Source organism: Diadema antillarum, unplaced genomic scaffold, assembly GCF_040938485.1.
Source record: "Diadema antillarum isolate AM-2024a unplaced genomic scaffold, OU_Dant_1.0 seq00002298_RagTag, whole genome shotgun sequence".
Classification (NCBI taxonomy): Eukaryota; Metazoa; Echinodermata; class Echinoidea; order Diadematoida; family Diadematidae; genus Diadema; species Diadema antillarum.
Genome location: NW_027272920.1, coordinates 32,154 through 56,573, shown reverse-complemented (window position 1 = coordinate 56,573; position 24,420 = coordinate 32,154). Strand labels below are relative to the sequence as shown.

The 24,420-nt window shown below is 38.7% G+C and overlaps 1 protein-coding gene across 1 annotated transcript; it reads left to right on the top strand.

Annotated features, from left to right (window-relative positions):
- Nucleotides 1-4,104: 4,104 nt before the first annotated feature.
- On the top strand, nt 4,105-23,296 carry LOC139714497 (DNA polymerase delta catalytic subunit-like). The gene is made up of 21 exons (XM_071626199.1): nt 4,105-4,306; nt 4,989-5,096; nt 6,051-6,317; nt 6,682-6,850; nt 7,184-7,407; nt 7,844-8,010; nt 8,870-9,115; nt 9,630-9,740; nt 10,600-10,791; nt 11,883-11,971; nt 12,549-12,659; nt 13,573-13,686; nt 14,530-14,773; nt 14,917-15,054; nt 15,835-16,007; nt 17,368-17,520; nt 18,364-18,466; nt 19,337-19,469; nt 20,304-20,473; nt 22,243-22,340; nt 23,149-23,296. Exons 1-21 carry the CDS (start codon nt 4,105-4,107, stop codon nt 23,243-23,245), a joined length of 3,309 nt encoding a protein of 1,102 aa, XP_071482300.1. The 3' UTR covers nt 23,246-23,296.
- The last annotated feature ends 1,124 nt before the right edge of the window (nt 23,297-24,420 follow it).

Genomic DNA, 24,420 nt, shown 5'->3' with positions numbered 1-24,420 from the left:
TTAACGACCCTTCGGAATAACGAACCTTCGGAATAGCGAACCTTCAGAATAACGAACAGCACCCGACCAGGTTACTGCCACTTAGAGCCTATACTGGACTGCGTGTATTGAATGGAATGGACCATCCCGAAAACCCCAATAATAACCATAATACGCAAAGAAGGTCTAGCCTGTCAAATGAGCTAGTATTCGTCATAATGAATATCGGAACTTGAAAACATATCGTGATGTGCTAATAGCTGTCAAGGGCCTATGTTAATATAGAAGCTTGATCGGGCCCTGGAAATCTTCTGAACCTCGTGTACTTTAGTAACTTACGGCGGATTATCAAATTTGTCTCAAACCTTGATGATTCAGTTAACATGTTTTGTTTTGTTCCTGCATTCAGTGAAGCTACAACTAACTAGTAGCCCCCCCCCCCCCCCCCTCCCATGTAAATTATATATTTGGGAAACTTCAAGAAAGTCCAATCGTCTTTTGCCGCCCTAGTGAGCAAATTAAAACCGAAACTAATAATGTTTAATGCCTACAAGGAAAGTCAAAAAACATTTTTACTAAACCTAGGCCTATGTAAAAGTAGGGCCTAAATGACAAAATGAGATCTAAAGCACTGCTCCTTGTTTTCAAACTTGTAACAACCATTGCAACGTCATGCAATACACTAGAATGTAACATCTTTGTCGGGCGAAAGTCATTACCGTGAGAAGGCCCTAGAATCATATTGTCATTATCATCACGAGGCCTACTTAAAATAATGATAGAGCGCTCATTTACCTTTTTAAAAAGATAGGCCTACATGTACCGGTACATCATCATCATTGTCAGTATTTTAATGATGGTTAGTAGAGGTCTTGTCTCAGTTTTGTTTATCCGTGTAGTTTGTCTTCCAGGAAATGTAAGCCATGGACAAGCAATTTTTAGATGCCAGCCCAAGAGATTTTTCTCCTCCCACTCCTCCTGGCCTCATAATGCACCAGCACTTATTATGAGCCCCCCCCCCCCCCCCCCCACCCTCCCCTTCCACCACCGCGTTTACCACCACCACAGAATTCTACACAAAAGTTCTGTGGTTACCACCACCACTCACACGTACACGTTACACTGATGCTAACCCGCGCCAATTGCAAAATATTCCCGCCACAACAGTCAAGACGTTCGAGACCGAGGAAGGTAAACGACACCACATCAAAGCACTATCAATTCATAAGTAGAAAATAGATTTGCAGGCAATATGCATATATCAGTAAAATGAATGAATCATTTTTTTTTTTTTTTTTAGTTCTACAAACCAGCATTCATTAAGCAGGCTAAATCGATAGCAAGGTGTCCAAGAATCCTTGATACTCTTCTTATAGACTAGTCCCATATATGCTAAATTTTGTTGGCGGAAGTGACAGTGCAGTGGACGTCATTCAGTAGGCGCAATCTAAATTTACATTACTCATTAGGATTACCGGGACCGTGATAATATATATCACAGTAATTTGTTGTGTTGTCACTCTTCTCATTGGCGAATTACGATTGTATTTTCAGTTGTTAGCGATCTCTTGTCGTATTGATTGCTAGGTGCGTACTTGACCGAAAGATCGGTCTGTATCTGTCCGTCGGGGAATGTTCCGCGGAGACTGCGTCTGGCTTCACGGATCCCCTCCGTATACAGACCGAAGTCAATGATGCCAGCTCCTGTGTGGCAGTAGCGCACAGATCAAACGTTACGATAAACCAAATTTCAGGCAGCTTTTTTACATTCAAATAAGTTTGACATGACATGACACATTATGCAGCAACATTTGGGGTTAATTTCTCACATTTTGCAATCGAAATACTCACAGTAACTCGGTTATAACGCAGAAATTTTATCCATATCGCAACATCGCCGTCCGCTAGCCGTAAGTCGCCATTTTGAATCTGTAAGCCAATCACATGTGAGGTACGTGTTTCAGTAAAAAAAACACGTAGAAACTACCTCGCATGTGATTGGCTAATAGATTCGTACTGTATGTTGCTGCAGTTTGAACGTGACGACGCGACGGGCTGGTTGACGTGTGTTTTACGTTGAAAATTCGACCAAAATGTTGGATTATTCATTCATCTGGTGAGTGCAATATACTCTTGAATAGTTGATTCCACTATACAAGCTTAAATTTGCCGACCTAGGGCCGTGAATTAGACGCAATCGAGAAGGGTGAGGTACCTCACCCAATTTTCCATAGAGACAGTGGTTAAGAACATCCACACAGCAATGGGTACTGCAACCTTCCGTCTGTCTACGGAGGACAGCGTTAATGGCAAAATATAAAAGAGTCCTCCGGACAGACGGATCTTTCTGTCTAGGTGCGTACTAGCCTGACCAGACCGCTGTGGCGCTGTCGCGAAGCGACAGCGGCTGCGTACCGTGCGTACTTACATGCGTGTGACCCGCACCTCGTGTGGTCCTCGTCATCTAAAAATAAAATACTGCTACTAACGTTAGACTAACAGTAGGGTGCCTAGATTTAATACTCTTATTTTTCTCTAATAGTTAATGTTTAATACGCATGTGCATGTCATCACCCCACGTCACTGAAATTCTATGAAATACCATGTACATAAAGGAAAAATGCCGGAGATTCCAATGCCAATGGAACTGCAAGTTCGATGATCGATACTGGAAATTTGCAGCTATCATCGTCAAACGCCAATGGAACTGCAAATGCCAATGGAACTGCAAGTTCAATGATCGATACTGGAAATTTGCAGCTATCTATCATCGTCAAACGCCAATGGAACTGCAAATGCCAATGGAACTGCAAGTGCAAGTTCAATGATCGATACTGGAAATTTGCAGCTATCATCGTCAAACGCGAACAATGCAAAATAGATGTGCGCTAAGGAAGGGGCCCGCACCTCACCACCCCGTACTCGCATAGACAAAGGTCAAAGCACGTAAAAGACGTGTGTGGGTGACGATAATGATACTTGATAACACTTAATTATCCCTCATACTTCATACAAATTTAAGATTTTCAAGAAAAACTGTTCCGTTTTTCACCTCAGTCTGCTTGGTTGTGGTACTACTACTGGTAACCCTGCAAAGTTTCAAGTGTACTGAACACAATCCCAGGGGTACATTTTTGTTCAGTGCACTTGTAGCAATTTTACGCAGGGTGACGATATTAGGGCCCCTGACAAAGTGCGGGCACCTCACTATACATGGTGTAGAGCACTATTCATCAGGGACACAGCACAGACATGTAATCACTAATGACATTGTTTGTTTTGAAGTTAGCTGCGACCAGCCCGAACGTGAAGTGTTTGGTTCTGGTTCTGGTTCTGGTTGTATACTGCACACAACGCCCTGGTGGGCTATCACGGTACAGTGTTCGAGGTCATTTGCAGCAGCAACAATTAAATCTTAAGTGTGCTTTTGGGGTTATACTAAACACATATATTTAATAGATCTGCTATGGGGTAGTATTGCCCTTAAAAACTTAAAGACTAAAAATTGCATCAATTTGAATACATACAAATGTAGTCCAATTGTTGACAACAGGAGACATGCAACTTTTGTGTTTCACTTAAACCCTTTCACTCACCGCTACACAGCAAAAGGGCCTTGTCCATAGATTAAAAACATTGCAACACTCCTGCATATTCATATCACCAATGCACAATATGCCACACACAGGTTGTTTTTTAAAAATGAAAGAAGAAATCGTAGAAAAACATGTTTTCAAGACCATGGGATCAATCTGGAAATAGCAAGTGAACAGCGGGTATGAATTATTGTACAGAACGTATGTGTAAAGTATGTAAAATGGGACACTTATAAAGATGCTAAAATTAAAATATGATGCTAAGAGATACAAATGAAACGAATCATCACTTGTTGATTTCCAGGCCACTTCACAGAAACATTGCTGTCATGGTTGAGAGCAAAAGTAAGCATAATTGATGCTGCAGGTGTTTAAAGCATCTTGAGAACTATGAGCAGCAAATGATTGCATGAAGGTAAGCTTAGTGAGAAGACAGTTCACTGCCATGCAAACATTCATGTCATGATGTCATTATGTCTGTACATTTTGATCAGAGGTTTTGTTTTATGTTTCTTTTACTTTGTGTAGAATGGATTCAAATAAACGAAAACCAAGTGGCACCCCAAGGGGGAGTGGTTCTCAGTCAAAGCGAGCTCGCTTGCCTGACTTTGATGATCATGATCCATCAGTCTTTGAAGAAGAACTTGCTCTGATGGAGCAGATTGAGGCAGAGTATGAGTCACAAGAGACCAATGGATCAGCAACTGAGCTAACTCCACCCTCCAGCCAAGGTGATTATATGCATGATCAATGTATTCAGTATCTTGGGTTTCCTTTTTTCTTCAGCACAAGATAACTTTCAGCATAAAAGTACAATACAGTGTAGGAGTGTGATTACAAAAATTAAGATTGTTACTGTAAAAAGAGTTTTTTTTTTCTTTGACTGAACAAAACTTTTCCCTTCCTTCACAGAGGTCCATTTGGAAATAAAAGAAAGAGAAATCCATTTTATATCAAATGAATGCAGCTTTCATCACAAATCTTAATGGTTTACACAAGCCTGAAGACATGTATAACTAAAGTTATTTTGATTTGCCATATATTACAAGTCCACAAAATATATTTAGTGCAGCAATATCACTTGAATCTCAATGTCTTGTACAATGTGTAGGAAGTGAGTTTAAACTGTTATGCAGACAATTGGAGTATAAGTCAGAATTACCAATCTGTAGGCCTAGTCATTATTGAGCACATTTTCCCCCCTTTTTTGTTTCTATGGCATTATGTGATAAATCATAATTTGGTTTATCAACTTGTTGATAATTAAATGTATTCTCTTCATCAGTTCACTTGCTAAGAACTTAGCAAGAAGTGTTAATTTAATGTGATTGTATTTGACCATCTGAACTATGATGTACATACCATAATATTTCCCATGATTTACTGTCTTTCCACCATTTTTCAAAACTTCAGGTTCCTCTCAGAGCAAGCACCCAAAATGGCCCCGCCCACCTCTGCCACCCATAAACCCCAACAAAGATTCAGTCATATTCCAGCAGATTGACCTTGAGCATTACATCGGTGAGCAATTTACATGTATTTCAGTAGGTAGAAATTTTTGCAGATCAAATTTAGTCCCTGTCCTGGTAGTTCTCTCCTTGGTCTTTTAACCAAGGTGTGGTATCCACAACCCTCTCTCTATACCCAATGTGCACGTAGGGACACTATCACAAGATGAACTGTAGTATGGCTTGATGTAGTAAGTGGTCACCCTACAATAGCAGCCTTGTTTCAATGATCTTCAGGAAGTGGAGCACAGTAAGTGAAATACTGGCTTGACCTAAGAATAAGTGACCTGGATAACCAGACCTTTCGAAGCAATTTTAGCCAATCCCCGTGGTTCCAAGCAAACTTATTGTTCACTCAAAGTGGTTTTCTGGTACTAGGGTATACAAGTTTGCTGACTCTTGTTACTGGATTCATGTGCGTCAGTGATTAGGAATGTAGATGAGCGATCTGCATGTATGAGAAGTTTAGTAAATATTTGAGAGACAACCACTTATGCTACAAGGATCGCAGTACCAGATCAAATTCTAGAATGTGTGTCTACCACCTAACAATGTGTTACTTTTAACCCGAACCTGGTTCATTATTGAACATGACCATGTACACATGGAACATAGGTTAGATGTGAGTGGAGGGGGGGGGGGGGAGAAAACTTGCACGTATTAGTGATCAAAGTTGCATATACGGGAAGGCAAATATCCTCTTTATTTTTTTACAATAAAATGGAGATGCTGCTCTTGTAACTTTTTGGAGACATTACAAATGATAATTGATTGATACTGTTTAGTAGTTTCTTAGGCTGTTGATTGCAATATAACCCCATTGAAATGATGTGAGTGATTAAACAATTTTCAAACTTTTCTATTCGAAGTGTAAACCATAATGTGAAGAAAAAAAAAATAGGGAATGCAAAATCATGAAGTGAATTTTCCTATACTAATTCATACATTGTATATCACAACCATCCAGGCTCTCACATCAATGGAATGCCTGGCGCAACCTCAGGTCCAGTTCCCATTGTTCGCATGTTTGGTGTGACAGAAGCAGGAAACAGCGTCATGTGCCACATTCATGGATTCTCGCCGTACTTCTACGTTCCAGCCCCACCCAACTTCAACCCAGAGCACTGCTCAAACTTTCGACGCGGTCTCAATGATGCCATTTTGGCAGACATGCGCTCAAACAAAGACAACATCACTCAGGCTGTGCTTGCCATCGACATGACACAGAAAGAGAGTATGTCCTCTGATTCTGTGGCTCTAATGTCTGCATAGAGAAATATACTAGTAATATCTGTGAAGTATTTGAGAGAACACTAAGATCTGAAACACGATGTATATTTGTAGAATTTCTGAGACTCAATGTGACAAATATAATGAGTCTAGCACATTTGTATCTTTATTTGGTATTGCTGAATTCAGTAACTAACACAACAATTCATCATGAGAAGCATGGAAGAATTGAGATTTGTGCTCAATTAGCATTGTCAGATTGGCAACAAATCATACAGCTGTGCCTTGTAGTATAATCCATTCCTCTTTTAAACTTAATATCAAAACTATCATATGACATGATGCTGTAATCTGTGTTCTTGTCAAAGATATCTATGGTTACCATGGAAACAAAATGATGCCGTTCTTGAAGATTACAGTGGCATACCCCAAACTGATTGCTCCAGCGAGAAGACTCTTAGAGGGCGGTATATCTCTGGCAGGATATGGAAACCGAGGATACCAGACTTTTGAAAGCAACATTGACTTTGAAATCAGGTAAAACATTCAAGGTAGCATTCCTTTCAGTATCTTCCTTGGATTCACTAGATACAGCTTCCGTTATGTTTTTGAAACCACCTAGAATTTCATTGATATAATGACATCACCCCATTATCCCATAATAAAGAGGTATTGACTTCAGTGCGAGTAAATTGCCATAAAAACTATAAATCTCAGTGGTATTAGTGGATGATAATCAATTTCCTTGCAATACTGCAATGCTTTTACTCAATTTAATGTGATGATAAGGTGTGCACAAATTCTTCTTGAACCCAACTTTGTAGAGGTAGACCAAAGATTTGCCTTTATTTTGTCCATACTTGTCTATAGATTTATGGTAGATACTGATGTCGTTGGTTGCAACTGGATAGAAGTGCCTGCGGGGACCTACAAGTTACGGTCCTCCTCCACGAGCCCTGGGTCGGTATCTTCAGCTCAGATTGAGATTGATGTAGCTTGGGACCGTTTCATCAGCCACCCACCAGAGGGATGCTGGGAGAAGGTTGCACCATTCCGCATTCTCAGCTTCGACATTGAGTGTGCAGGTCGCAAAGGTAAGACCACGTCTAATGCATTATTCTGCAAAAGTGTAAAAAATTGCATCTGTTTGAAAAAGAAAGTCATTAAAAATTTTTGTTTTGTAAGTTACAGGAACAGAAATAGAGTAGTTCCATTAACATGAGGGGGTCTCATATTTTCTTATATTTTCATGTAATGGTTACTTGGTTGAATTTTCAGCAATGTGTGCAACAAACTTTCTTCTCCAACTCACCATATTGAAAGATTTTTTCTTTTCTGTCATAAATGATTACTTGTATACCTCTATTGCATATGTCTCTGCTTGAAATGAAAAAGCCATTATGTTGGCATAAGAACATGCTATTCTGTTAATCAAACATACCTCCAAAATGTGAAAATGACAATATATGTAGGTGGAAAAAGTATTGGTTTGTACTCATTTTACCATGATGGTTATGTCATCATGTTCAGGGATATTTCCTGAGCCAGAGAGAGATCCAGTCATCCAGATCGCCAACATGGTGATCAGACAGGGAGAAAAGGACCCGTTTGTAAGGAACATCTTCACCCTCAACACCTGTGCCCCCATCATTGGCTCCCAGGTTCTCTCCTTCAAGACCGAGCATGAGATGTTGCAGGTACTGTTACCATGGATACATATTCTGCAGCATCATATAATTGTAGCCACTGAGTATTCAACCCTCCTCTCAGTAAAAATCAATTGTATTGAGTAGTTACACTGCACACATTAAAAAAGAATACAAGTTTTACAAATCCAAGAATATATTGCACCATTTTTTTATTGCCTTGGGGTCTTGCGAGTGATTTAGAGAAAATCTGCAAAATAGTACATCTGATTCTGCAATTTTGCTTTTGGTTAGGAGATCAACTCCTTTTTTATTGTGTGGATTGAAAAGTCATGACTCACTACAAATGTATATTGTGTCAAAGATTTTTTAGAATTTATATCCGAAATAACTTGAAATGAGTACAATTGTGCAATTTGGAATTTACACTTATTCCTTGTGTGTAAATGAGTGGGAAAAAGCTCCACATGTTTGTTTTGTTTTTGTTTGTATGTGTGTGTGTGTATATGTAATCATTTTCATTGAATTTTTATGTGTATATGCCAGGTTTGTTGTATGCAAGGCATTTTTAAACTTCAATTCCCCTCTTTGATGTAGCCTATAAACCTGGACAACAATCTGACAAGGAACCAATTTTTGAGAGATGGAATGCTTTGATAGGTGGTTTATGCCTGATATCATATGGAGATATTTATCTAAGTCTATCCATCTATCTATCTATCTATCCATTCATCTACCCTGGTATCTACCTGTCTATCTTTCTTTCTATCAATCTATCTATCTATCCATCTATCTATCTATCTATCTATCTATCTATCTATCTATCTATCTATCTATATCTATCTATCTATCTATATATTTATCTTTCTTTCTTTCTATCTCTTTGTCTATGTGTATCTTCAACCACCAGGCCTGGGCAGACTTTGTCAATGAGGTAGACCCCGACATCCTCACTGGTTACAACATCCAAAACTTTGACATGCCATACCTCATCAACCGGGCAGCTGCCTTGCGCATCTCACGATTCCCATTCCTTGGACGCCTGAGGGCAGCAAAGAGCGTCATTAAGGATGCTACATTCCAATCGAAGCAACTTGGCAAGCGAGAGAATAAAGTCGTCAACACAGAAGGTCGAATCCAGTTTGATCTCCTCCAGGTATTTATAAATCGTTATCATTCTGCCCCATAAACAAGGCACAGTACCAGTGCTCTTTTCACTTCCTCTGTGACTAACATTGACTGACTTCATTAAATCAGGGATGAACAATGAACAATGAACAGGTCAAAATTTGTCTTTCGTGATCACTTTTTTTTTTCAGGAGAAACTGCTGGCACTGTACTAAGGTTGCTGATGTCACTGTTACATAATGGCTTTAGGCATTTTTGAGGGTGTGCAAGTGAAGGTGATAAACTAGAGAATATCATAGTAGGAAGTACATTATAAATTCTTCATTTTTTTTTCACTAATGTTATTTATTCATCTCTTCTCCATCAGTGATGTAATGTTTAAATGGAAAAGGTATATCTTTTGTTGATGGTGATTATATATGTGACTTCTCAATGTTGATTGGAATAATAAAAACTCATGAAAGTATTTTGTTTGATATAATGTCACCAAACACTGATGTTGTGTAAAACCATCTTTTGACTGGTGTATGCTCTCATCTTAGGTGCTGATCAGAGATTACAAGCTGCGCTCCTATCGCCTAAATGCTGTCAGCTACCACTTCCTACAGGAACAGAAAGAAGATGTCCAGCATTCAATCATCACAGACCTTCAGGTGAGAGAAAGGACAAGAAGAATGGGACTTTGATTAGCTTCATAAAAAGAATAAAGTTTTTATTCATACTAGACACGACAACAGGAATCATGGGCATCTCCCTGATGCCATAAAATCTAATGTAACAAGTGCATTCATGCTACAATGCACTCCCTTCATAATGAACACGGTTATAATGAAATTCGTGTTACAATAGACTATTAAAGTAAAAATTCAGGTCCAAAAATTATCATCTCTATCTCTTTACATACTTTGCTGTTCAGCTACAACAAAATATCGATTCAAATGGGGGGGGGGGGGGGGGGGGGGGGGAACCTGCCAGTCCGGAGGACTTCATTATGATGGGAGTCACCTGTATAGGGTGTGTCTCCATCTTGTAAGAAAGAAACATTTATAATCCTAGACATATTTGCTGATTGGACTCCAGATGCAGAGTCATGTCTGATCTACAGCTAAGCATCACAATGACTGCATGCAGTAGAGCTGGGTATGCTTAACCTTTGCTGACCCCAGAGTTAGTGTCTGACAGGCTGCAGACAGTCAGTCAGTAGGATAGGTTTCACAAATTCAAGATTTATCTTGAAATGATATGTCATTGTAGACCAAAACTATCTTCATTGCCATCTTTAGATTTTGTCTCAAATGCCACTTTGGATATTTTCACATTAGTGCAATCCGATAAAAAATAAAAAATGATTGCAAGTATAGACCTACTTGGGATGATCTGAACGGGATGATATATTCAATCAGCACACCCCCATTCAATCTGTATTTTCATCCTTAAAACATATCTTGGCTCTCAAGCATTAAACTTTCCAGGTTTTAACAATATTGGTTTCGCTTTCTTTCTCCTGTCCAGAATGGCAATGAGCAGACTCGCAGGAGACTAGCGGTCTACTGTCTGAAGGATGCAATGCTCCCCCTACGTCTCCTGGATAAACTCATGTCTATCATCAACTACATGGAGATGGCCAGAGTGACGGGTGTACCACTCACATATCTCCTCTCCAGAGGGCAGCAGATCAAAGTTGTTTCCCAGCTCTTACGCAAGGTATGTACGATGAATTCAAAATATGTTTATAAGCAGTTGACCGCTGCACTGGATCAGTGCTCTGCTCTTTGCGATGAATGAATAACATTTGATCTTTTACCTGCATGACTCCCCATGCAAAGAGCTTCCATTTATTGTCCTATTCGAGAGACAAAGGCTGTGTTTATCTAAACTTCAGAGAGAGAGAGAGAATCACTTTTCGAAACGTGTTTTTAATGGCGTCTATGAACATGGTGTGAAATGCGATTCTGGGGCCCTGTGATTCTGGGGTCCTGCGTTTATCTAAACATATAATCGCAACTCGAGTGTCGTCACTGCAGAGCTCCTTTTCACCATTAGACCTGGGAAGTAGAGGTCAACTGAGGCCCGCGCTTTTTTGTAACCAGTGGCGTGTACTTAAAGTTAACCTTGGCAGGTAGGAGATGTAAACGCATTTTAAGACATCATTGCACTTATCTACTTGCAGAAATGCGATAGTGGTCTCAAACACATTTTAAATCCACATTTTAATGCCTTTTCAAATTCCCATTTCTAAATGCAGCGGAAAACACAGATGCATTTATCTATCACCCGAAGGTGCCTAAACGTGTCCAGGATTGTTATTCTACCTCAGAAAATTTTTAGATAAACGCACCCAGTGTTTTAAGAAAACAGGCCAATGATGCAGACCCCTTGTGGTTTGCCCAAGGTGACTAGCAATAGTCACAAACAGTATCAGCCAGGCACATTGTGCCATATTAATAAGCAGCTTGATGCATCATCGTTGATATTTTACAGCTGAAGAGATTTTCAGGGGCTGTCCGACAAAGACTTACATTCTTATGATAGAAGACATCCATCTTACACAGATAAGTGTGATTGAGCAAGGCACTATAATTACATGAATATGAAGCAGTACTGTTTATTAGGTGCAAATGTTGGACACACAGTTCATGGCCGGATGGTGTGATGTATACCTAGTCAGTTGGAGCCTATTCCCGTTATACCAATTACACTAATTTATCCCATGTATTTGTATTTTTGTATCAGGAGGGAATGATATTTTATTCGCCCTATGTGATCATACATATCTATGTGAATTTGTCTTTCAGGCCAAAGAGCAAGACCTTGTGATGCCAGCACACAAAGTAGAGACTGGGGATGACTACATTGGTGGATATGTACTGGATCCCATTCGAGGGTAAACATATACCAGGCAGAATATAGAATAAAATCATGAGAATAAATTAAGTATGACTGTTGATTTAGTACCTTTATTGATCTATAACATGGTTTTCTTCATTGATATCTTTTTTTTTTTTTTTTTGGTCACATTTAAGATTTTATTTTTTCTTCTCAGATGGTTCATTTTTCTCTGTTTCCTCAAATTGTTAAGTTTATATGTGTCTGTCTATTTTTGTTTTTGTTGTTCTGTTACCTCAAAAGTGTCTGTCCAGTTTCCATCCTACCTGCTATGAGACCATCAAACCTTTGACTTTGGGGTAAAATTCAACAAAGCCTGTGATTAGAAGCAAGATTATTGTGTAACTATGTACCCAGTATCTCACAAAATCATTTAAGTATTAACCCGTTGAAGATGGACTGATTTTACTGCAACACATATTTCCCATAGACACTTGCCCGAGTATACTTGGGACTCATCCTCAATGGGTTAATAACTACCTTTTCAAACTAGATATGATATAAGACTGAAGTAGGATATGTAGACCAATTTTTCTTGGAGAATTATATGATTATATATTTGATCTACCCTACAGGTACTATGACTGTCCCATTGCCACTCTGGATTTCTCCTCCCTGTACCCTTCTATCATGCAAGCACACAATCTGTGCTACACCTCACTTCTTTCCCCATCCATGAAAGAAAAGTAAGTGAAACTCTGTCTATCCAGACTAGAACTGACAATGAAAACTTCAAAGTTCCCACTGTAGGGGCCAACCCTTGGCAATGTCTCTCTGCATAACTCCATTCAAAGAGAACAACAGACACAAAAGAATGAGTTTGTTACCAATCAAAGATGTTATTAGTATACAGAGAAGGCCATGTTAGTTCTGGAATAACATCATGAGACTAGGTGAGTGACCATCACAAAGACACAGTTCACTTTAAAGTTTAATGTGTATTTCTGAATCCTACTCAGCAAGCAATAGTCTTGAGATAAAACCCATGCAGTCTTTGTTTCTCTTTCTCATGTAACTGAGCTTCAAGTAAACATGGTATGATGTAGATTTTGAGTTTTCATTGCCATACTAGGACTGTTTCAATTATTTCATTCTTACATAAGAACAAAAACAAAGGGAAGCTTTGCATATTGTTAATGGTTTGATTCTTTAATATTAAAATAAAAATAAAAATCTGAATGAGCAAACTGTTTTTAAAAAAAAATCAAATTGTTCTATTTTTGATGTGTGTTTATTCAAAGAAGTTTAGATGTAGATGTGAGGGAATGCTGTAATGCAGGTCTTGGTCTAAGTACATGATATTTTAGTACCTAGTAAGGTAGCTTAGAATGTAGCTAATGTGTCATTGATTACTGTAACAGAAGAAAAGATTTGTATCTCATGTGCCGTGCAAGTATTGCATGGAATGCACTGTAAGGTAAGAGGGGACTGATAACTTAGTTGAGATTATTTTACTCAGGGTAATACAAAAATGGATTCAAAGTTGCTAAACAGGCACTGGTATCTCTTCAAATTGTATGATGACTTTGTAATTTGTCATGGAAAGTTCATTCTGACAAATGTGTAAATCATTTTGCATCCCTCTACCACACTCTACAGCATGTCACCAGACCAGTACATCAAGACACCATCAGGAAACTACTTTGTCAAGAAGTCTGTTAGGAGAGGCATTCTCCCAGAGATTCTGGAGGACCTTCTATCAGCCAGGAAAAGGTTTGTATATGTCTGGTCACCACTTTCTCTCTCACTGTGAACACTTGTGGCAGGGAGTGATAGGAAACCTGTGTTGTTTATCAGTTCAAAACCCATCAAGATCCTTTGTTAAAGTATGTAGACTGTTATCTCTTCTGTATAACAAATGTAATTGTCTGTATTTGAAAAACAAGAAACACTAACTTTATCTGGATTACTTAATTTCCAATATGGTTTTCAAATGTCTATGGTATTTTCTGTATTAGTATGGGACCAAAATTGGTGATAAAATGAATCTGGATAAAACTCTGCATAATGCATACACTTGGACTCCCAGCTTTTTCATTGAATGTTGGCATGAGAAACCAGATTGTAAAAATTGTAATGAAAAGTAGGTGTGTGTGTGTGTGTGTTTCTTGCTCTAAACTTTGGTTGCACCCATATTGTATGATATTCTTTTTCATATCACATATCAGAAAAGAATGAAAACACTTGACACATTTATAATTCTTCCCAAAACCTTACGATTATTCCAAACCCATTTTATAGGTTGAGAATTATGAACTTGTAAGTAATATCTGTGGGACTCATATGAGTCACTGTCCTCATTCATCTTCAGCATAAAATCCGTAGATGAAGATTCTCATCTTTTTTTTTTACACACTTGAGGACAACAAACCACGGCCACCCAGCGAGGGAAATGTTTAAAGTTTTATGTTTTGGACCATGATGTCTTACGGTGAAAAGGCATGATGAAATTTCTCTCAAGATAATGATCAAAAAAGTTTTCTCACACTATAGCTCCTCTGCATGCATCCTCTGTGTTGTTAACATAACAAATATGGAACTTCCTGCTTCCCCTAGGGCTAAGGCAGACCTGAAGAAGGAGGCAGACCCCCTGCGTAGGAAGGTTCTAGATGGTCGTCAGCTGGCTCTAAAGGTCAGTGCCAACTCGGTCTATGGCTTCACCGGGGCACAGGTCGGCAAGCTGCCCTGTCTAGAGATCTCACAGAGTGTGACAACATTCGGTCGCATGATGATTGACAAAACACGGCAGCTGGTTGAAACCAAGTACACTGTGGAGAATGGCTACAAGACCACAGCCAAGGTGAGAGCTTCACGACCTTTGACCTTGCTGTTTTCCCTCCTTTCAGTTTCCCTTTTCTGCTCCTTTTCACATTTGTACATGAAAGCAATGCCAAGGATATATAATAAGTACTCCTGTGATCTCTCTGATCTCTGTCTGGTTAGGTCATCTATGGTGATACTGACTCCGTGATGGTAAAGTTCGGTGTTTCCACAGTAGCAGAGAGCATGGAGCTGGGAAAGGAAGCTGCAAAATGGATCTCAGATGAATTCCCACACCCCATCAAGCTGGAGTTTGAAAAGGTGAACATATCATTTTATAGCTTGTTGGGAGCTCATTTCTAGTAATATCCTAATTGTAGTCATGATAACCTTGATGAGTTTAGTAAAATAGCTATCAAATATTTCATATTATGTAAGATGGTTGTACAAATCTATTGCAAGGAGAAGAGAGACGAAATTGTAATAAAGATGAATATTCTGCACAGTTTCACGGTGAAAAAAATAGATTTTAGCAGGATTTTGATAAACTTCAGTGATGACTGAATATGTCAGGGAGGTATATTTTGTAAGGTAGGCCACTGATGAAAACCCATCCCTGACAATGATGTATGAGTGTGTTTTGGATTAGACCCAAGTACAAGTGAGTTTGGATAGAGGGTCTTGGATTTCACTTAGACTCAGTAGACAGTAGATATAGGAGCTGAATGGTTTCTGATTCTTAGAACAGGAAGATTAATTCTTAATCAGATGCCTGTGATAATGGTAGGCTAATTGAGAGGGGGAAGGATCTGTTCTGTTGAATTTGTGCTCTGAATGTGTGTGAGAGGGCACAGGTGGGAAAAATCTGATTATCTAATGGACTGTGATGATGGTGATGATAATGATAATGATGATAATGAGGACAATGATGTTGATAATAGAAATGATGATAATGAAGCTTTGATGCGAGATTGGGATGGGAGTGATCGTTGTACTAACATCGTCCTCTAATGTACCCACACACTAACCTTATGCTTTGAATGAGTGTGAGAGGGCAGGAGAGGATGATTCTAATTCACCGTATAATCATATCTATTATAGGTGTACTTCCCGTACCTGTTGATCAATAAGAAGCGATACGCAGGCCTGTACTTTACAAGACCAGACACCTACGACAAGATGGACTGTAAAGGAATCGAGACAGTTCGGCGGGACAACTGCCCTCTAGTGGCCAACCTCATGAATGCTGTGCTGCAGAAGATTCTCATAAGCAGGTTTGATAACTCCTTCCTTATATCCCATCCTTTTTGATCTGTTACCTTTTCATTGATGCTTTTCTCAATAATTACTTTAATTTACATTATTCTCTTTGATTTTGCAGTTATCCATTTGTCAATATTATCTGTCTCTATCTCTCTTTTCTGTCTATCTATCTATTTATCTATCTTTATGTCTTGTTCAGTAAATGTAAATACAGTGCACGCCCCTTATTACAAACATAGTTATAACAAAATTGTTGTTACAACAAAGAAAAAATTCAGACCCCTAAATTATCATGTTTATATCTCTATATACTTTTCTGTTCAGTATAATGAAATTTTGATAAAACAAAAGAAAGCCGCTCGTCCCAGGGACATTGTTATAAGAGGAGTCCAGTGTAGTTACAAGTTTGTGCATTGTTCAATTAGTGATAAAGGCCTAGATGATGGTTTTTAGCTCACCTGAGCCAAAGGCTCAAGTGAGCTATTGCGATCGCCCTTCGTCCGGCGTCCGGCGTCCGTCGTGCGTCGTGCGTAAACTTTTTACATTTTCATCTTCTTCTTGAAAACCCCACGACCGATTTTCATCAAACAGGTAGCATCCCTAGGGGATTAGGAACTCAAATTTTTAAATGGGCACCATGCCCCACCCAGGGGGCCCCCAGGGGGCCCAATCCCCTAAAATTAAGGAATCTTTAAAAATCTTCTTCTCTAGAACCAGAAGTGATGGAGCTAAGTTAATACTATGAGTTAGTACATTGATGACTGTAGTTTCAAGTTTGTTCATGGCAGAATCAGGGGTGCCCCCCTTGGGACCCAGGGGAGGGGGGTGAGGAGGGGTCCTAATGGGGCCTAAGTTGTACATTTTTATCTTCTTCTTTAGAACCCCATGACCCATTTTCACCAAACTTGGCAGGTAGCATCCCTAAGGGGTTAGGATCTCAATTTGTTAAAATGGGCACCATGCCCCACCCAGGGGGCCCCCAGGGGGGCCCAAACCCCCCAAATGAAGGAATCTTTAAAAATTTTCTCTAGAATCAGAAGTTATAGAGTAAGATAATACTATGAGTGAGTACAGTAATGACTGTAGTTTCGAGTTTGTTCATAGGAGATCCAGGGGTGCCCCTCTTGGGGGCAGGGGTGGGGGGGTGGGGGTGGTTGGGAAGGTCCAAATGGGGGCCTGAATTGTACATTGTCATCTTTTATTGTACATTTTCATCTTCTACTTGAGAATGCTGGTCAAATTTTGGTAGAGCTGTGAATAATTTAGATTAGTGACTGCGTGAAAGGTGAACTTGCGATACTCAGGTGAGCGCTAGACCCGCAGGTCTCTTGTTATGACTGGTTTCTACTTTCTGTGTGGATGTATTTACAGGGATCCCCAGGGAGCACTAGAGCATGCCAAGCAGACCATCTCAGACCTGCTGTGTAATCGCATCGATATCTCCCAGCTGGTCATCACCAAGGAGCTGACTAAGACTGGTGAGGAGTACGCTGGCAAGCAGGCACACGTGGAGCTGGCTGCAAGGTGAGAGGTCACAAGGTGAAAGGTCACAAGACTTTGATCAGTGGTTTGATCAGGGAGCACTGCACATTAATGAACAGATACAGAGTAACACAAAAACAGAAACTAACAAATACCTTATCTCTTGCTCTGTCTCTAATGGTAACAATGTGTGTTCTGTCTCTCACAAAGTATTGTGTTGACAGTGAGTACAAGCGTTCTTTTTTTAATTGTATTCTGTCAAAGTGAAGTCTTTCAGATCACAAACTGTGTTTAAACCAGGATGTTGCCAGACTTTTGAGAGAAAATATCTGAATAGATTGCATGTCTTGTAAATTTGCAAATTCCAGAGTACCAAATATTTGAGAGAATTACTGAAAGTAGAAAGTTTATTCTGAAAGCTTTCAAATGAGAATATCTTATTGATAACTACACAGCAGTAACACGTTACTGGACAGTAAAAAATAAATGAATTAATTAAAAATAAGAAAAATACTTTGTGACTGCCTGATTTGCAAGGGGCCAAACTCGACTAGCATTCATGCTATTTCTGGTTCCTATCGCTTTTTCTGTGTGTGCATATCTGTAAACTTTTACTATGGTGGTTATTGCATTGGATAATGAATTCATTCATTCATATCTTGAATAATCCTTCATGACACAGTTTTGTCAGTCAGTACAGTGTCAAAATATTGTTGCAGACAATTTTCTTGTCCATTCCTTCCTCATGCATTGGTTAGCTGATGCCACCAACATAAGAAATGAGAGAGGAAAAAAATAAGTATAATTGTAATATTTCCTGATGATTTTCTGTAAGTTTTCTAATGAATTCTAGTTAAGAGATCTCTTTCATTGACAATTTTCTAGGATGAGGAAGAGAGACCCAGGGAGTGCACCAGCTTTAGGTGACCGAGTGCCATACGTCATCATCGCTAAGGGCAAGGGAGCAGCAGCCTATGAGAAGTCAGAGGTGGGGTGTGCCAGGCACTTTACAATGTGCGAGATAGTGACAGTCATCATGACAAATATGATGTATGATGATGGAAGATGATGGGGATGATGGTGAAGATGGTGATGATGATGACAATGATGAAGATGATAATGACAGTGATGATGATAACGATAATGATGACGGTGATGATAGAAAAGATAGTAATGAAACTTTGATGTGAGAGTGGGAGTGTCCACACGCTAAGTTATAACTTGCTGTTGGAGCTACAGGGTTTTGTCATTATTTAGAGACTGAGCCTTCTGAGCTGTTGCACAATTTTGGGGGAATCAGTTGCCTGTTCATATCTGTTCTTTGCAAACAATCATTTATTTCAAAGCTAACCTGAAAAATAGTCCTTTTACACAAAAGCATACAGTACATAGCTGACATGATTGTCTGTAGCATATTGTATTTCTTCTTCTCTTCTAGCTTCACGTTGTGCCTCTGAATAGTTTTACTACATAGATGGCTCAATACGAATGTGCTGTATTATCATTATTATTATTATGATCTAGGATAACCCAGACCTACAATCTGAATTGGAAAAAGAGATTCCTCATTTTGTTTTGATTCCGTTTTCTTTCATGAAGAAAATCACTGCACTTCAGTGCATAATGTTGTATTATGCAAATTTTCAACAAAGTGTCTACTGAGTTCTAACCATATGGGTTTAAGCTGTTATAACCTAGTGGGATATCAAAAATGTGATAATCTGCCACGATACCTGTGAGAACTTCTACTTCAAAATGCAGTTTTTGTGTGTGTGTTTGTGCTTTCTCTGTGGCACTGATGTTACAATGTAGCCTGTCGAGTACAAAATTGGATGTCATTCCATGTCTTGTCTTTCAGGATCCCATCTATGTTTTGGAGAACAACATTCCCATTGACACAACCTACTACCTGGAGAACCAGCTGAAAGGACCACTGCTCAGAATCTTTGAACCTGTGGTAGGAGAGAACAAAGTGGAGTCTGTTCTACTCAGTAAGTGATACCACTGCTTCACTCAAGTGATCACTGATGATAGTCAACGTGCAGTGAGGATGAGGATTATGTCAGTCATAACTTCAGTGATGACATTATTTTTTCAGGGATAAATCTTACATAGATCATATCTGTGACAGTGATACTAACAATGATAATGAATATGATGGTATTGAAGTTTACTTGGAGGAACAAGTGAAGAATTTGATGGCAATGATAATTGTGATGCGCACAGTAATTAATTGTAACCATGGTGATGATAGTGATGGCATGATGCTGGTGTTGGTAGTGGTTGTGTTTGTGCTGATAATGATTATTATAATACATTTGATAATGATTGCAACAGGAGCATTGATGATAAGATTTCGGGGGTCATGAACCAAGGTATGTTAACTTCTAAAGAGTTATAATGAAGGCCAAATATATGCTAGCAGGATGTCATAAACAACAGCAGCACTGAAAAAGTTTCTTGATTGTTAGGGTACCTGTAGAGGAAAATAAATGTTTCTCTATTTTGCCATTGGCTAATATAGCAATTCTGACTCTTGTCTGCTGTGATTTAAAATATTGATTTAGCTTATGTGAATGCAGATTTATGACACTAAATCAATTTGAATTGAACCATTGAATTGTTTGGATTTTGCAAATGTTACATTTTACATTGCATTTAAGACAGGCTGAGCACTGATATGAACAGGGCATCTCTTGCTAGTTTTTGAATGGCAAGTGCTGTAACACTCATGAGGTGCATTTGCTGCAAATTCTCTTTGAGTGCTGTCAGAGGGAACAGAGTTTTAGATAACTTGACTCGCTTCATATGAATTTAATTTGCAGAGGGAGAACACACAATGACAGTGACAAAGGTCACATCAAAGGTCGGAGGTCTGATGGCATTCACCAAGAAGCGCAGCAAATGTCTAGGATGTAAGATGGGAATGGACAAGGAGGGTGTGGCTGTCTGCAAGTTCTGCAAGCCAAATGAGTCAGCCATCTACCAGAAGGAGGTATGTCTCCTGATTACAGAATTTTAACACAGAGAAAAATCATATATCATCATAGGAAAGCATTTTTCCTACCTCCTCACTCAAAAAAAAAAAAAAAATTCAAGGTCTTTCCCGAACTTTCAGTCACATGAGTCTTAGCTTGCTGATCCACTGGCATGGGTTATCCCTATCTTTGAAGCTATTCTTCTGTTTTTATGATAGTTCAATGTAAATTCTATCTTCCTGCAAGAATAGTTTACCAGATATCATCAAATCTACATTTTTTTTTCATAATAAATTTCATTCTCCAATACTGATTAAAAAACCCAATTCATCTTGTTTCTTAGATTCTTAGATTCCACTCTATTTTCCAATTTTCAATAAAATTTATTCTTGAGATTACATGTCAAATCTCACCTCAAAGCTTCTTGAGTTTTGATGTAATGTATGATGTAATATTTGTTAATGTAAATATATTTTCTTTGAATAATAACAGCATCTACTTATTATTATGAAAGTAGTTTTAATCTTTAGGTACATGCTTACGTTTGATGAAAGATGGGATGTATGTGAGGTCACTTGTTGTCTTGTGTTGTAAGCCTCATTTCAAGACTCCAAACCATCATTTTGGAAAATAAAGAGCAACTGCTTTTTATGCCTCCGCCAACGAAGTGGCAGGAGGCATTATGTTTTCGGGTCGTCCGTCCGTCCGTACGTCCGTCCGTACGTCCGTCCGTACGTCCGTCTGTACGTCCGTCCGTCTGTACGTCCGTCCGTCCCGTTTTGTTTTTGTCGATATCTCAAGAACCATGTGGTGGTTTTACATCAAACTTGGTATGAGGGTATAACCTTGGGGGATGATACTTTGTTTAGATTTTAGGGTCACGGGGTCAAAGGTCAAAGGTCACAGGTTATTTTGTGAAAAAAGTTTGAAATTTCATGTTTTTCTCCATATCTCGCAAATGGTTCAAGGTATCTTCATGGAACTTAGTGTGTATGCCACCGATGGGCAGTGATTATCTAGGGAAGTTGGGGGTCATGGGTCAAAGGTCAGGGGTCAAAGATCAAGGTCAACTCCTCAAAATATCACTACTTTCCTTATATTTATGCAATGCCGAAGTATTTTTTTTTTAACTTGATGTATGCATGTATAACCCAATATATATTCTGTGGGAAGTTTCTTGCCAAAAGGTCAAAGGTCAAGTGAAAGTGCTAAATTGCACTTCTTCCTCCATATCTCAAAAGTAACTCAAGGTATTATCATGAAACTTACATATTTATGCATGTTCTACCCAACAGTGATTCTCTTTGGAACTGTGAGATCAAAGGTCAAAGGCCAGGTTTAGATAATACTATTTTACCATTTGATACTGAAATTATACTTTTTCTCAATACCTTGAAAATTACTCAATGCATAAACTTATAAAAGGGTCAAAAGTCAAGTAAAAATCATCAGTTCCCCCAAATACCTGCACTCTGACGTTTTAATCATTCATCCAATTGAACCTAGTTCTAGGAAAGTGAACATTCAGCACATTTGTGGGAAACCTGTCATTTTAATATTTTGCCAATTGTGTGAAACTGTCATCACACATTGTCAAGACATTGTACTATAGACCTATTAGGAGAACCATGCATTATTGTGGAGGCATACACCAGTCGCCGTAGCGACATTTCTAGTTCTATGATAATTCTTTTCTGTTATACATATCTGACGTACATGTATATATGCCTAATTATTTTATATGTAATGTTATGAATTGCTTCCTTTTTCAACAATAATAATTTAGATCATCCAGCTTGCTGCTTTGGAGGAGAAATTTGGTCGTCTCTGGACACAGTGTCAGCGTTGCCAAGGGAGTTTGCATGAGGACATTCTTTGCACCAGGTGAGAACCAACTTGTATTTTATTCCATCCATCATAGCCCAAATTCTCTGCTGGTGAATTTGGAAAGACCAAGCATTGAGAAGATTTTTGCTATGCATTTCTAGCTATCAAAACATTATATTTGGATCTCTTCAATTGAAAGCAGTTTTCATATCCCTTTTTGGAGAAATTACAATCCTCAAATTATAGTCTTCATGGCATTGACAAGTCTATTTTTCTTCTAATTTTCTCTTTTTATATGTCTCCTTCTCAGTCTTTTTCTTCACTTTATCTTTCTCTCTTTTTACAAATTCAAAGTTTGACATGTTTGTTCATTAACATCAATAAACAAGAGGCATCAATATGGCATTTCAGTTATATGGGCTAGATTTTCAAGGCAAAATTTCAATTCCTAAAACTTTTTCATGGTTGCCGTGCACATGTAGAGAATAAATAATATGCAGTTATCATAATTATTACATTTCTTTTACCTCTGTCAATCGAAGGCAATAGTTCTGATAATGTCTTCGATTTTTTGTGCAGCTTTCATCATGAAAAAGGAGTATCAAATGTCAATTCAATCATAAATGTTACTGTACAAAACATGCACTGAGTCATTTCTTCTCAAATTTTGTTTGCTCTGAATTAAAAATACCTATGATCTGTTCTTTGATTCAACAGCTCCTGGAACTTATTTTCTATAGCTTTGATATTTCATGCAGCATAGCTCACACTGAGGAATATGCTGTGCATACACCCAGAACACAGAGACTAATACTAACCATATCTGTTTTCTTCCATATTGTTTATAATTTGTCTCACTGCTCAGTCGAGACTGCCCAATCTTTTACATGCGCAAGAAAGTCCAGAAGGATCTCGCAGACCAAGACAACCTCATAAAGCGATTCGGCAATCCCTGCTGGTGAAGGGTATCGAGATACCCGTAACTCAAGAGGTCAAGAGTTCATAAATGGACAATGTACTTCTGAATCAAGGGTGAACTGAGGCTAGGATGGTCAGACTGGTGCCAACCCAATTTGCATAAATGCTGGATATGGAGAGAAAGACTTTCCAAGTGGACTTTCTTTTCGCCACCACTTTCTAGAATCTTTGAGGAGTTTAACCCTCTCCTGGATTTTGAACTGGGTGGCTCAAGGTCAGATGTCAAGTTTACTCTGTCCTTCATTTCTGTGGAGAAAGATTCATTCACAAATTGCCTTTGTTGCAGTGTATAAAGGGAGTGGAATTTACACTCCTGATGTGATAGAATGTGTGTATATCCCATTGTCTCCATTGATAAGGCTGTTCATTGTTAAATGTAATATGTAATTTGCAAATGGTCTTATCAAAACCTTGGACAGTAGACAAAAATAGACTGAAGAATAAGTGCCTTCCTGAGTCAGTTTGTATAGACAACATAGTACTTTAAATGATTTATGGTTTACACACCTATGTGAAGCGAAGGAAACTATGGATGCAAAATATCTCAGAGATGTGCAAAAGAAAAGAAGTATGCCTATTTGAGGAGAGTATATTTTCTGTTTATTCATATTTCACACAATATCTGTTTATCACTGTTTTGTCCTTCAGTTCAGTTATGGATGAACTTAAAAGTACATGTTATGAAATTGATTTTGTGTCACCTCAGATTAGCAAGGTACAAAGAGTGAATTGAGATGTATGCTCATTGCCAAAATACAGTATATCACCTATCAGACCAAAGTATATTTAAGAATGAACATTCAAGTTTGTTGGAAGTAGACTCAAAAAGCAAGAAAGCATTGCATTTTGAACATTTGCCACTAACTGTAAGACAAAATCCACTGTGACTAACTGATGGACCGTACATGGCAGACAACCTTCATTCTTTCCTTGTGAACATGACTGTAGTACTATCTGTAAAGTCAATGAAATGTTTGCAAAAGGTGCAGATTATGGTGTGCACGTGAGTCTTGAGGGATTTACAAACCTTGATGACCAAATTGGTTTCAGGGTTATTTCATCACAATCTTTTAATTTGTAGACATTTATTGTCCACCACTGTGCATTTCCAGCTTGTGGATGACAAGCCATGGCTTTGGATTCCAAGCCCTTGGCCAAA